We start from the raw sequence: 14,991 nt of genomic DNA on the forward strand, positions 1-14,991 counted from the left end.
TGGTCAAATAGCCCTTACACAGCCTTGATGTGTGTTTGGGGTCATTGTCCTGTTGAAAAATAAATGATGGTCCAACTAAACGCAAACCGGATGGAATAGCATGCCGCTGCAAGATGCTGTGGTAGCCATGCTGGTTCAGTATGCCTTCAATTTTGAATAAATCCCCAACAGTGTCACCAGCAAAGCACCCCCACACCATCACACCTCCTCCTCCATGCTTCACAGTGGGAACCAGGCATGTAGAGTCCATCCGTTCACCTTTTCTGCATCGCACAAAGACACGGTGGTTGGAACCAAAGATCTCAAATTTGGTCTCATCAGACCAAAGCACAGATTTCCACTGGTCTAATGTCCATTTCTTGTGTTCTTTAGCCCAAACAAGTCTCTTCTGCTTGTTGCCTGTCCTTAGCAGTGGTTTCCTAGCAGCTATTTTATCATGAAGGCCTGCTGCACAAAGTCTCCTCTTAACAGTTGTTGTAGAGATGAGTCTGCTGCTAGAACTCTGTGTGGCATTGACCTGGTCTCTAATCTGAGCTGCTGTTAACCTGCGATTTCTGAGGCTGGTGACTCGGATAAACTTATCCTCAGAAGCAGAAGTGACTCTTGGTCTTCCTTTCCTGGGGCGGTCCTCATGTGAGCCAGTTTCTTTGTAGCGCTTGATGGTTTTTGCAACTGCACTTGGGGACACTTTCAAAGTTTTCCCAATTTTTCTGACTGACTGACCTTCATTTCTTAAAGTAATGATGGCCACTCGTTTTTCTTTACTTAGCTGCTTTTTTCTTGCCATAATACAAATTCTAACAGTCTATTCAGTAGGACTATCAGCTGTGTATCCACCAGACTTCTGCACAACACAACTGATGGTCCCAACCCCATTTATAAGGCAAGAAATCCCACTTATTAAACCTGACAGGGCACACCTGTGAAGTGAAAACCATTTCCGGTGACTACCTCTTGAAGCTCATCAAGAGAATGCCAAGAGTGTGCAAAGCAGTCATCAAAGCAAAAGGTGGCTACTTTGAAGAACCTACAATATAAGACATATTTCAGTTGTTTCACACTTTTTTGTTAAGTATATAATTCCACATGTGTTAATTCATAGTTTTGATGCCTTCAGTGTGAATGTAACATAGTAACATAGTTTATAAGGCCGAAAAAAGACAAGCGTCCATCCAGTTCAGCCTATTTCTTGTGCACTGCAGCTATTCCGCAGCGTTGATCCAGGGGAAGGCAAAAGAAAAACATGCGGTATAGGCCAATTTACATCATTGAGGAAAAATTCACTTCCCGACTCCAATCTGGCAGTCAGATTAAATCCCTGGATTAATTAACTATCACTAAGCATAAGATGTAATTTTATTGTTCTCAAGAAAGGCGTCCAGGCCTCTCTTGAACTCATTAAGTGAGTTGGATATCACCACTTCCTCTCCCAGAGAGTTCCAGAGTCTCACGGCTCTGACCGTAAAGAATCCCCTTCTATGCTGGTGCAGGAACCTCCTTTCCTCCAGACGCATAGTGTGCCCCCTCGGCTTTGTCACCATCCTTGGTATAAACAGGTCACGGGAGAGATCTCTGTATTGCCCCCTGATGTATTTATACATGTTTATGAGGTCTCCCCTAAGCTTTCTCTTTTCCAACGTAAATAGGCCTAATTTTGACAACCTCTCTGGGTATTCTAGTCCCTCCATTCCCTTTAATACCTTAGTCGCCCTCCTTTGTACCCTCTCTAGCTCCAATATGTCTTTCCTGAGCACCGGAGCCCAGAACTGTGCACAATATTCTAAGTGCGGCCTTACCAGCGCTTTATACAGAGGAAGAACAATGTTCTCATCATATGCCCCTATTCCTCTTCTGATGCATGCCATGACTCTATTTGCCTTCGCCGCTGCTGCCTGACACTGGGCACTCCAATTTAATTTGCTATTAACCAAGACGCCCAGGTCCTTCTCCATGTCAGATTTCCCCAACGGTTTCCCATTTAATAAGTATGGGTGACTGCTGTTTTTCTTTCCCATGTGCATGACCTTACATTTATCAGCATTGAACCCCATTTGCCATTGTTTGGCCCAACTCCCCAATTTATCTAAATCCTCCTGTAGCTGTGCCCTATCCTCATCTGTATTAACTACTTTACAAAGTTTAGTATCATCTGCAAATATTGCTATTTTACTATGCAACCCTTCCACTAGATCATTAATAAATATATTAAATAATATAGGGCCCAAGACAGACCCTTGAGGCACCCCGCTAGTAACCTTGACATCCCCTGAGCTTACTCCATTGATAACCACCCTCTGCTTTCTATCACTCAGCCAGCTATTTACCCACTTGCACACATTATCCCCCAGACCAAGCATTCTCATTTTATATACCAACCTTTTGTGTGGCACGGTATCAAACGCTTTGGAGAAGTCAAGGTATACAACATCCACTGACTCTCCCCGGTCCAGCTGTGAGCTCACCTCCTCGTAGAAGGCCATCAGGAGCGATCCCTCATGAATCCATGTTGATATGGAGTTAGACAGTTATTATCATTAAGATATTCTACAATAGCATTTCTAAGAAATCCTTCAAACAATTTACCCACAACAGACGTTAAGCTGACTGGTCTATAGTTCCCAGGGTCACTTTTAGACCCTTTTTGAATATTGGTACCACATTTGCTTGGCGCCAGTCTAGTGGGACAGTCCCTGTCCATAAAGAGTGCTTGAATATAAGATACAGCGGTCTGTCTATCACATTACTTAATTCTTTTAGTACCCGGGGGTGTATGTCATCTGGGCCTGGTGACTTGTCTATTTTGATATTATTTAGGTGTTTCTGAACTTCCTCCTTGGTTAGGTGGGTGATATTTAGCGGAGGATTTACTTTATCACTCTGCATTTCCTCCGATAAATTGTTTTCTTTTGTGAAAACAGTGGAGAAGAAGCTATTGAGTAGGTCTGCTTTACCCTCATCGCCCTCCATGATTTTACCCAGGTTATTTTTCAATGGGCCAACTCCATCAGTTTTAATCCTTTTACTGTTTATATAGTTAAAGAACAGTTTGGGATTTGTTTTACTTTTCTTGTACAATTTTCATAGTCATGAAAATACAGAAAAATCTTTAAATGAGAAGGTGTGTCCAAACTTTTTGTCTGTACTGTATATGCTGCCTTCCCCCAAACCATGTATATATGTTCCCCCCCAGTCCATGTATATATGCTGCCCTGCCCTCATCCTTGTATATATGCTCCCTCTCCCCCAGAGTCCATGTATATATGCTCCCTCTCCCCCAGAGTCCATGTATATATGCTCCCTCTCCCCCAGAGTCCATGTATATATGCTCCCTCTCCCCCAGAGTCCATGTATATATGCTCCCTCTCCCCCAGAGTCCATGTATATATGCTCCCTCTCCCCCAGAGTCCATGTATATATGCTCCCTCTCCCCCAGAGTCCATGTATATATGCTCCCTCTCCCCCAGAGTCCATGCATATATGCTCCCTCTCCCCCAGAGTCCATGCATATATGCTCCCTCTCCCCCAGAGTCCATGCATATATGCTCCCTCTCCCCCAGAGTCCATGCATATATGCTCCCTCTCCCCCAGAGTCCATGCATATATGCTCCCTCTCCCCCAGAGTCCATGCATATATGCTCCCTCTCCCCCAGAGTCCATGTATATATGCTCCCTCTCCCCCAGAGTCCATGTATATATGCTCCCTCTCCCCCAGAGTCCATGTATATATATGCTCCCTCTCCCCCAGAGTCCATGTATATATATGCTCCCTCTCCCCCAGAGTCCATGTATATATATGCTCCCTCTCCCCCAGAGTCCATGTATATATATGCTCCCTCTCCCCCAGAGTCCATGTATATATATGCTCCCTCTCCCCCAGAGTCCATGTATATATATGCTCCCTCTCCCCCAGAGTCCATGTATATATATGCTCCCTCTCCCCCAGAGTCCATGTATATATATGCTCCCTCTCCCCCAGAGTCCATGTATATATATGCTCCCTCTCCCCCAGAGTCCATGTATATATATGCTCCCTCTCCCCCAGAGTCCATGTATATATATGCTCCCTCTCCCCCAGAGTCCATGTATATATATGCTCCCTCTCCCCCAGAGTCCATGTATATATATGCTCCCTCTCCCCCAGAGTCCATGTATATATATGCTCCCTCTCCCCCAGAGTCCATGTATATATATGCTCCCTCTCCCCCAGAGTCCATGTATATATATGCTCCCTCTCCCCCAGAGTCCATGTATATATATGCTCCCTCTCCCCCAGAGTCCATGTATATATATGCTCCCTCTCCCCCAGAGTCCATGTATATATATGCTCCCTCTCCCCCAGAGTCCATGTATATATATGCTCCCTCTCCCCCAGAGTCCATGTATATATATGCTCCCTCTCCCCCAGAGTCCATGTATATATATGCTCCCTCTCCCCCAGAGTCCATGTATATATATGCTCCCTCTCCCCCAGAGTCCATGTATATATATGCTCCCTCTCCCCCAGAGTCCATGTATATATATGCTCCCTCTCCCCCAGAGTCCATGTATATATATGCTCCCTCTCCCCCAGAGTCCATGTATATATATGCTCCCTCTCCCCCAGAGTCCATGTATATATATGCTCCCTCTCCCCCAGAGTCCATGTATATATATGCTCCCTCTCCCCCAGAGTCCATGTATATATATGCTCCCTCTCCCCCAGAGTCCATGCATATATGCTCCCTCTCCCCCTCTGATTGGCCATCAGCGTGTATTGCAGCGCATGGGCCTGGCAAGTTCGTGCGCTGCAATACACTTCATCTAGATGTGCGTCCAAGAACACACATCTAGCTGAAGTAGCGGGGCTGGCGTCGGCACTCGGCGGGCTCCAAGTCCTCACCCGCCGGGCCCGATCCAGTAGCGCTAGTGCTGCGGCGATAGCGCGCGTGCCCACCGGGAGGGCTCCTCGTGCCACCTCTGGCACACGTGCCATAGGTTCGCCAGCACTGATCTAGGGTATCATGCACTAAGAGGAGACAATCTGCTTTCTTCTTCCAAGGTGCATTATCATCATGTTGCTTTTTTAGATCCTATGAGTAATAGACTTTAGGACCTCCAACTCCCACACTATTTATTTAGCTGTGGGGTAAAATGCAGAAAAAAATCCTAACTAAAGCATGCATCAGTTCAGGACGATGACACTACTCCCAAAAACTCTATGGTGCCGATTCATTAAGCAGTTTACACCAGTTTTCTGGTATTACAACATCATATATTTTTGGACAATGCATGCTTAATGCAAAAATTGTGCAATTTTTGATGTTTTTATGCCAGGTCCCACAACTTATTGGGGAGAGGGAGATAGGCGGAGCTTAGCTAAAGGAGGCGTGGCCAACATAAATGTATGTTATAGCAGAAATGCGCTCTGGTCTAAGACTGGAATACATTTCTGACAAGCTCACAACAGCTGAAAGATGCACCAAATTCATTAAGGGAGCTTTCACATTGCGTTAGGCAACTGTTCAGTGGCCTCATAGGGGCTTACTTATGGAACCCCCACCCCTGCAAAACGGGTGTTGGATGTAAGCACCGACGGGGCCACTGAACGTGTGCCAAAACGCAGTGTGAAAGCACCCTAAAGCTTGTGCTTCTCTAGATTTTTTTAACATACCTTTTTTTGTGTGCATTTTTTCGGTTTCTGACTATAAAACAGCAGCAGACATTACATGCATTTTTGATGCGTTTTTTGGTGCTGAACCAATTTGATTTCAATGTGGAAAACTGCAGTAAAAACACTACTAGAATTGACCAGCTGCATTTTTTAACAACTCACCACAAGTCTAAAAACCGTAAGGATAAAAAATTTTTTTAGAAATCCATTTTGCCGTTACGGTAAAATGCTGTGTTTTTTTTTTTTTTATGACCTAAGAAAGCACAGAAAAAATGCAACACATGAGCAAGCCCTTACAATTCGCCATCTTTGAAAACCCATGATATCCATAGTATTGCAGGATACAGAACAAGTGATCAAACGATCACCAGTTCAGGTCCCGTGAGTGGACTAAAAAAAACAAAGTAAAAATTAAGAAAAAATGAAAAAAAATAAATAAATAAAATTTATTTTTGCATCACAAATCCCTTTTCCCTGTTCGAAATTTAAAAAATAAAACATATTGGGTATCTCTGTCTTCATAAATGTCCAACTTATGAAACTTACAGAGTTAATGAACTCGTAGGGTATAAATTTGCATGGAGAAGAAATTGAAATCCAAGAATTGCTGTTTTTCAGTCACCACCCCCTGCCCCAAATGCCAAGTTATAAAACCTTGTACCCCAAAATAGTATCACTAAAAGCATCATGTCACCACGTACAAAAAGCAGGCCGTCACATGGCTCCATTGGAAAAATACGGAAAAAAGTTAATAAGTTAATTTTTAACCCACTAAAGTATTTAAAAAAAAAAAAATGTCATACACGTTTGATATCACCGTAATCGTACTGACCGGAAGAATCATGTTGCCGTGTTTACCTCGCAATGAACACTATATCAATGAAGCCTAAATAACAATGGTGGAATTTCAGGAGGGTTCTCACCATTTCACACCCCTTGGAATTTTTTTCTTGATTTTCAGTACATTGTATGGTAAAGGGAATGGTGTCATTCAGAACTACAACTCCTCCAGCAAGAAAAAAAAAAGCCCATTTGTAGGAATGGTGAAGGAAAAATATGGCACTCCGAACAAGCAGAGGAAAAAAAAAACAAAAGATAGTAAGTTGAAAAAAAAATGACTGGACATGAACAAATAAAAGATCATAAGTTGAAAAAATGGCTGGTCATGAATAAGTTAATATAATTACATTTCTTTGCATTTGCTTAGAATTTAAAGGATCCAGCATTGCTTATGGGCAGGAAAGTACAAGCAGAGGGGGATGATTAAGTCATGAATTGCATTTTAAGCAATTAATTACACAAGGCCTAATTACCTTAAATCAGCGCCATCCCATGTAGACCACCCTCCCACTGCTTTTCCACACCATGGCATGTCCGATCCGCACATGTAAAGTACCCTCAGAACTGAATACATCTTCCTGCACTTGAGTATGGGCAGCTAATCTAGCATTATCTGGATAGCGCTGACGTTCCTCACATTTCCCGCATTATCTATCTGTCCTATATAAATCCCATATCAGCATCAATTGAAATGCATGTGAGCATTTTTTATTGTTTTGCCTTGAGCGTGACTCTGTATGGCATTACTCCTGCGTCCACAAACCATTTAATTTAAACGGTAAAGCGCACAGTTTTGCTCACACGTATCTTCCTCTTTCAGCCTAATCCGCTGCTCGCGATATTAATGAATTTCAAATCAAGGCAAATTTTGCTGATGAGAATAAATCCTCACTTGATTATGAATGAAATGGAATAGTACTTGGCCTTATATATATTCATGTTTTACCCTCAGGGAATCCACAGCGCTGAAATCCTGGATGTCGGCTTTAGATCTTATTAAAATGTGTGCAGGATACTTAGGAATATTCCTGTTGAAAGACTGTTATCTACAGAAGGTGTGGAGGGGCACAATTGATATCACTTGCTAAAGGAGGATAGATGCTTTTATACCTATATGATGCATTATATACATAGGTTACCTGCATGGAGCTGGGATATTTATGCCTGCGTAAAAGATTCTTTTTTTCAGATATGCCGCGTCTACATCCTGAGGTTTCCTTTACTTTCATTACTTGCACAATAGGTGTTTTATCCCTTGACATTCTAATGTCTGTTGGGAGGCACGATTTTTGATCATTTAGGCAATGAGCCAACATCCATGTTCTACCTGTTGACATTTAAAATCTGTGCTTGCTAAAGAGTGAAGTTTTCACAGTAAATGATTGATAGAATTATAAAGCCTAACATGCCTTAATAACCCTTCAAAAAGGGTCACTGCAATTTAGCCCAAAACCCTGCTTCCTCCAAGTGATCATCTCCTCTTTGGGGTACCAGAAGATAAGTAGCTATATGTACTGTCGCGTTTCTTTTTTGCCCTTATCAAGGGTTTTTAGGATCCTTCAAAGAGACTGTTATATCATTTAGGGAAGGAAACCACAGCCCTGCTTCAATCATCACTAATATGACCATTTTTTTTTGTGTGTGTCAGCATTAGGGTCCATTCTGACTTTATGGTTTCAAGCTCATTGTGTTTACAAGGTTATGGGGTTCCCTTTTAGGAATCATTGAAGAACGTGACAACAGTACTCTTTATTTTGGCACACAAAGGCACAGTAAGCATGATGGTTGTAAACTCACAGTGACACCAAGCTTGATGGTTGTAAACACACAGGGTGACGCCCTAAGCTTGATGGCTGTAAACGCACAGGGTGACACTGTAAGGTTGATGGTTGTAAATGCACAGAGTGACACTGTAAGCTTGATGGTTGTAAATGCACAGAGTGACACTGTAAGCTTGATGGTTGTAAATGCACAGAGTGACACTGTAAGCTTGATGGTTGTAAATGCACAGAGTGACACTGTAAGCTTGATGGTTGTAAATGCACAGGGTGACACTGTAAGCTTGATGGTTGTAAACGCACAGGGTGACACTGTAAGCTTGATGGTTGTAAACGCACAGGGTGACACTGTAAGCTTGATGGTTGTAAATGCACAGAGTGACACTGTAAGTTGATGGTTGTAAATGCACAGAGTGACACTGTAAGCTTGATGGTTGTAAACGCACAGGGTGACACTGTAAGCTTGATGGTTGTAAATGCACAGCGTGACACTGTAAGCTTGATGGTGCACAGCGTGACACTGTAAGCTTGATGGTTGTAAACGCACAGGGTGACACTGTAAGCTTGATGGTTGTAAATGCACAGCGTGACACTGTAAGCTTGATGGTTGTAAATGCACAGAGTGACACTGTAAGCTTGATGGTTGTAAATGCACAGTGTGACACTGTAAGCTTGATGGTTGTAAACGCACAGAGTGACACTGTAAGCTTGATGGTTGTAAATGCACAGCGTGACACTGTAAGCTTGATGGTTGTAAACGCACAGGTTAACACTGTAAGCTTTATGATTACGAAACAGACCTTACATGCACAGTACTTGAAGGAAGGTTCTTCACCAAGGCTGGAGACCTTGTTATGCTCCATCACTCCACAGCGAGTCTGGTTGGAAACGGCATGGCCACCATTTTTGACCCATCCTTCAGTGTCACTGTCAGTTTTCAGGAAGGCTACACACTATCTATTAGCGGGGCACATGTAGGAACTACTCTCTGATTTGATTAAGTCACTTTATATTGGTAACATCAGTGCCTCAAAGGCCTTTGTGACAGCAAAGACTTCCTACTACAGAATAACTCCCGAGCACCCTTGTAAGGGAGCATGCAGACATGCATTTGGGGAAATCTCTGAGAACCCTGTAGTCACATGCCACTTTCAAAATGCAACATAGTTTATTTTAGAAACCCATTGGAATGGTTCTGACATTAAGGGTCTTTCTGTGTTTTGTACTCGATCTGTGTGTTTTATGCCTCCGTGTGAATAACTGTTTTCATATCTATATTGCCAGGCCATAAATGCTTTTGTCTGTTGCAGGGGATGAACATCGTGGTGCCCTTCATGTTTAAATATGCAGTAGACAACCTGAATGAAGTATCTGGGAATGTGCTGAACCTGACCGATGCATCGAGCACTGTGGCTACAATGGCGACCGCCGTACTGATAGGCTGTAAGTACAACTTTGATGAAGATGTAGGTTTGTTTTCTGAACAAGCAAGAAGTGATTTAGTTCCTCACAATTTCAAAATCTGTGCTTGTTGTCAGTGAACTGAACAATTAAGTATGTTACTCAGGTATAGATATAAAAAAAAGGTTAGAAAATAAAGGGTTTATTTAGATGATGGATTGTAAGCTCCTGTGTGCAAGGCGCTTGCTTTTGTTAAAATTGTTGCATAGTTTGTTACCGTAATGTCGTATATGTATGCTTTGAATTGTAAAGTCCTGCAGAATATGTCGCCACGGTGTATATTGAAATGACCCACCTGCCTTACACATTTAAATTAACCCCTCAACATCCTTCATTCATGAACAGTGGATGAGCACAGGAGGTTAAACTGCCACGATGGGAACCAACTCTGATCGCAGCAGTTACATGCGGGTGCCAGCAGTATAGCTCAGAAGGCATCCACAATGTATGGAGCGGGTTCAGCCTCTCGGCCAACGCTATACATTGTGGATGGCTGCTGTGCTATCCTGCTGAGACCTGTCTAAAACTTCTCCAATCAGAGTTGCCTCCCATCACGGTAGTTTAGCTAGTTAATAACGGCTGCAGCATTTAAGTCTTTAGACATAGGGGAACCGTATGTCACCCAATGGGCTCCACCAGCATAAAAGCATGGGATGCTGATGGGTTCTCATGACAATTGATGGCATACTGAAGGTGCCCTTGTCTACCATGTTACTATTTCTCTTCAGCTTTTAAAGGGGTATTCTCATGTTATTAAATTGCTTTAATTAGACAGCATGAAAATAAGCAAGTATGAATAAGAGCTACCTAGTTTGAAACGCGTCAGACCTACTGGAGTAATAGGGTACAGTCCCAAAAAATGTTTTTCTTTTTTGCCTTTTAATGAATTCAAAGTAATTTAGTTTTTAAACCCGCTCTCCCAGACCTTTTGCTGGATACTCCCCTCTATTTCTTTGTCCTGTTGCCGACACAGTTGAATCCTTGCCCTGCCGGAGGGCTCCTTTCACATTGGTGAGCTGGAAAAACATTTTTCTTTGTCACTCAAAGAAGTGTGCTCGCTAGATGCCCTCAGTGTATCCTCACGTTCCACCCCCAGCAACTAGTAAGGAGACTGCAGATCTCTGAGCTACTCGGGAGACAACTTGAGAATACCCCTTTTATGCCAATGTAAATGCTTCACTTTCCTCTGATTACCACTTTAGTATCGGCCTCTTAACTGTTCTATCACGGCATGAGCAAGAAAATTGCAGTAAAGCTACTGAGCATTGGCGTAGACCAACTATTCCGCCACAGGAGAAACAGAGGGTGGTGTATATGTATAAGCAAGACCACACACTATTTGTTCCAGATGTAATACTTCATTTGCCATCCATTACTTTTTGTGGGACAAACTTTTTTTAATTGTACAAAAGTTTATGAAATTGTAGCTTGTTGGTGCCCATACAAGTCGTCTCACCCTCTCTCGTTCTAGAAGAGCATGAATTTATGTAATGTGTATATGGCCTCCCATCTTCACCACTAATAGACAAAAGCAATTAACATGACAAAAAATAGATATTAGTTGTGATTGCAGCATTATGATGAGGTAGACTCTGCGTTACCGTTGTGTCAAGCCTTAATTCCTTCTGTCAAATGCTATCTTGTCTGCAATTACCTCTTTAATTACTGGCGACCTTTATGATTTGACCCACAAGCTAATGACTTCTAGGATTTGAAAAGATTTTTTTTTTCCATTTATTTTGTTCTTATTTTATTTAACCATTCACCGCTCATTCCTGATCATCTGCCTATCCAACTACATTCAGGGATGTGTAATATGTTCCCGTAGACTTATACGGCACAGAAATGCATTAAGAGTGTCCTTTTAACAATATGCCTAAGAAAGTCTTATCTGAGTTTACAATGTCTGTATTTCCATACTTGTCTTTTCCATATCCATGGGTGTCACTCCTGTTGTGGACTTCCATCTTGGGAAAAAAATTTGAGGATTGAGGGAAAGTGCACATCCACAAGTCTCATTAAAAAAAAGTTACTTCGTTATGGATTACCCATAAGATAACATAGAAGTAATATTTTTTTAATGAGATTTGTGGATGTACCGGTTTCCCACAATCCTTCATTTTTTTTTTTTTTTTTTTTACCAAGTAAGGCTATGTGGTTTGGAAGAAAAAAGACTCAGGATATACAACCGTGCACACCCAATATTAGAAAAATGAAAAAATCTTTATTACATGATTACACACTGACAACACAAGAAAAAATAAAAACATTTAAAAACAGACAAGGCATAACAATATTCATGGGGGAAGAACAATAATAATGTTCCAAAGCAATAAATCCCCCCTTAGGCCACAGGTATAATATACATCAATTTTAATATCTCATAATACAATAATGGTTTTTAACCAAGCTATGTCACCCTAGTGAAGGGTAGCACAGCACCACTAGACCAAACATAGGTAATGGACCAGGCATTCCCAAATAATCAGACTATACATCATAATAGATTAAGGAATGAAGGAATGAGTGGGAGTGATAACCTGCTAGCACTAGGGGCCCGTATAGTATCAGCATTTACCAAAAAGTGTCTGGGTGGAACGCATGAGAGATAGGAAGGGGCGGCGGTTTAGCCGACCGGATATGACGTCTTATCCAGTTCCGGTTGCGTCACATCACAGCACGTGGGCGGCACGCTGTGGAAATAGGAAGTTACCGTCCGACTTGCCACGATGCTGGAGAGATTATCTGAGGGCATCTATACTCACCTGAAGGGAATCACACTAAATTGGATAGATTATTTAATGTACACATGTGTTCACTGACAACATACCCCTGACGAAGCTGCGGTCTAGCAGCGCAACGCGTAGGGTCTCTGGTGCCAACAGGTAACTATGTCAATTTATTATTTTTGATTTATCCCTTGACTACTCAGGAGTGCCCGTTTTGCCATACATTATTTAATTCATGATCCAATGTCGTACCTTACGTGGGATGACACTTTTTGGTAAATGCTGATACTATACGGGCCCCTAGTGCTAGCAGGTTATCACTCCCACTCATTCCTTCATTCCTTAATCTATTATGATGTATAGTCTGATTATTTGGGAATGCCTGGTCCATTACCTATGTTTGGTCTAGTGGTGCTGTGCTACCCTTCACTAGGGTGACATAGCTTGGTTAAAAACCATTATTGTATTATGAGATATTAAAATTGATGTATATTATACCTGTGGCCTAAGGGGGGATTTATTGCTTTGGAACATTATTATTGTTCTTCCCCCATGAATATTGTTATGCCTTGTCTGTTTTTAAATGTTTTTATTTTTTCTTGTGTTGTCAGTGTGTAATCATGTAATAAAGATTTTTTCATTTTTCTAATATTGGGTGTGCACGGTTGTATATCCTGAGTCTTTTTTCTTCCAAACTACATTATACAATTATATCAGGTTACTGTAGCACCCCGTTTTGCTCACTATTCTATAGCAGTGCCCACCTCCTTGCAAAGGATAAGTAAGGCTATGTGCCCACGATGCAGAAATGCTCAGGATTTTTTCCTGAGCGTTTCTGCATCTCCCTGGCAGAAAAAAACCCATGCGGATTGTACATGTGTTTTCCTGCCAGGGACATGCGGAAGTGAAGCGTTCTTCACATGCATTTCCGCATGCGGGTTGACAAGCGCTTTCCAAGCGATTTTAGCATCGCTTGGAAAGTGCTTGACAACTTGGTCACACTATATAAATCCATGCAAGCAGCATGGATTTATATAGTGTGACCCAAGAGAATGGTAAAAAAAAAAATATATATACACTTACCTTCCGATGGCCCCCGCAGTCTTGCTGCGCTCCTGTGCTGGCTGCCGGCAGCTCGCGGTGCCCTGTACTGAAGGACCTGCCGTCACATGACTGTGACGTCACCGCTGGTCCTACAGTCCTTCGCGATCTGCCGGCAAGCACAGAGAAGGAGTGCAAGGGCCGTCGGAATGGTGAATATAATCTTTTTATTTTTTATTTTATTCTTTTTTTTACAGGTTCTATGGTATCTGGGTCCGGAAGGAGAGTCTCCTGTCCTCCACACCCGGGTACCATCCGCACATTAGAACGCATGGAATTTTCATCTGCAGATGCAGTGATGCGCTTTTCATGCGTTCTAATGAAAGTCAATGGCGGCAAAAACGCAGCACTTCCGCAAAATTAATGGACATGCTGCGGATTTTTGAGCGCAGCATAAATGCTGCGGAAAAATCCGCAGCATGGGCATTAACATTGCGGCTTGTCATTGGGGACCATGAGGGATAGATTAAGCAGCGGAAACGCTTGGTAAATTCCGCAGCATAAACGCTTGGAAAACGCATAGTGGGCACACAGCCTTAGTGTCCTTTTAACAGTAAAAAAGTAACATGGATATGTCTGAATATGGGCTTTGTACAGTACTGAAAACATAGGCCTGCATGCCGTGTAGTACGGGATACCCCAAAAATTAATGCAGTTGTACTCCATTCCGAAGAGGTATTTTAGAGTCCTGCTTTTCAAGACTGGTGGGCATCCTACCGCAGGTATTTCCGCTGATCCCGAAAAACGTGACTCTAATTGCCCTTTCGGACTGGAGCGCCACTGTTCTATTAGTTGACTAATGGGGTTGCTGAAGAAAGTACAGCGCTCAACCACACGAGATCAGCCATCTTCTTCTAGTGTTCTTTGGTACATTTTATTTATTGTACTCTACTACATCTACTTTATCTTTTTACTCTACTACATCTATTTTATCATTCTACTACATCTACTTTATCTTTTTACTACATCTACTTTATCTTTTTACTACATCTACTTTATCTTTTTACTACATCTACTTTATCTCTTTACCACATCTACTTTCTCTTTATGACATCTACTTTCTCTCTTTTTACTCTACTACGTCTACTTTCTCTCTTTACTCTACTACGTCTACTTTCTCTCTTTTTACTCTACTAAGTCTACTTTCTCTCTCTTTACTCTACTATGTCTACTTTCTCTCTTTACTCTACTACGTCTACTTTCTCTCTCTTTACTACGTCTACTTTCTCTCTCTTTACTACGTCTACTTTCTCTCTCTTTACTACGTCTACTTTCTCTCTCTTTACTCTACTACGTCTACTTTCTCTCTCTTTACTCTACTACGTCTACTTTCTCTCTCTTTACTCTACTACGTCTACTTTCTCTCTTTTTACTCTACTACATCTACTTTCTCTCTGAATAAAATAGTTTTCATCTTGAGCGAAGAGTTGTA

At 42.1% G+C, this 14,991-nt stretch overlaps 1 protein-coding gene across 1 annotated transcript in view; it reads left to right on the top strand.

Annotated features, from left to right (window-relative positions):
* ABCB7 (ATP binding cassette subfamily B member 7) overlaps positions 1 to 14,991 on the top strand; it is a 127,023-nt gene that overhangs the window by 66,162 nt on the left and 45,870 nt on the right. Inside the window, exon 5 of the mRNA XM_073641019.1 lies at positions 9,579 to 9,711. Within this exon, the coding sequence (XP_073497120.1) occupies positions 9,579 to 9,711 (133 nt within the window). The remainder of the gene's footprint in view (positions 1 to 9,578; positions 9,712 to 14,991) is intronic.

Source organism: Phyllobates terribilis, unplaced genomic scaffold (genome assembly GCF_046119375.1).
Source record: "Phyllobates terribilis strain yellow unplaced genomic scaffold, ASM4611937v1 Scaffold_7__3_contigs__length_470593459, whole genome shotgun sequence".
Classification (NCBI taxonomy): Eukaryota; Metazoa; Chordata; class Amphibia; order Anura; family Dendrobatidae; genus Phyllobates; species Phyllobates terribilis.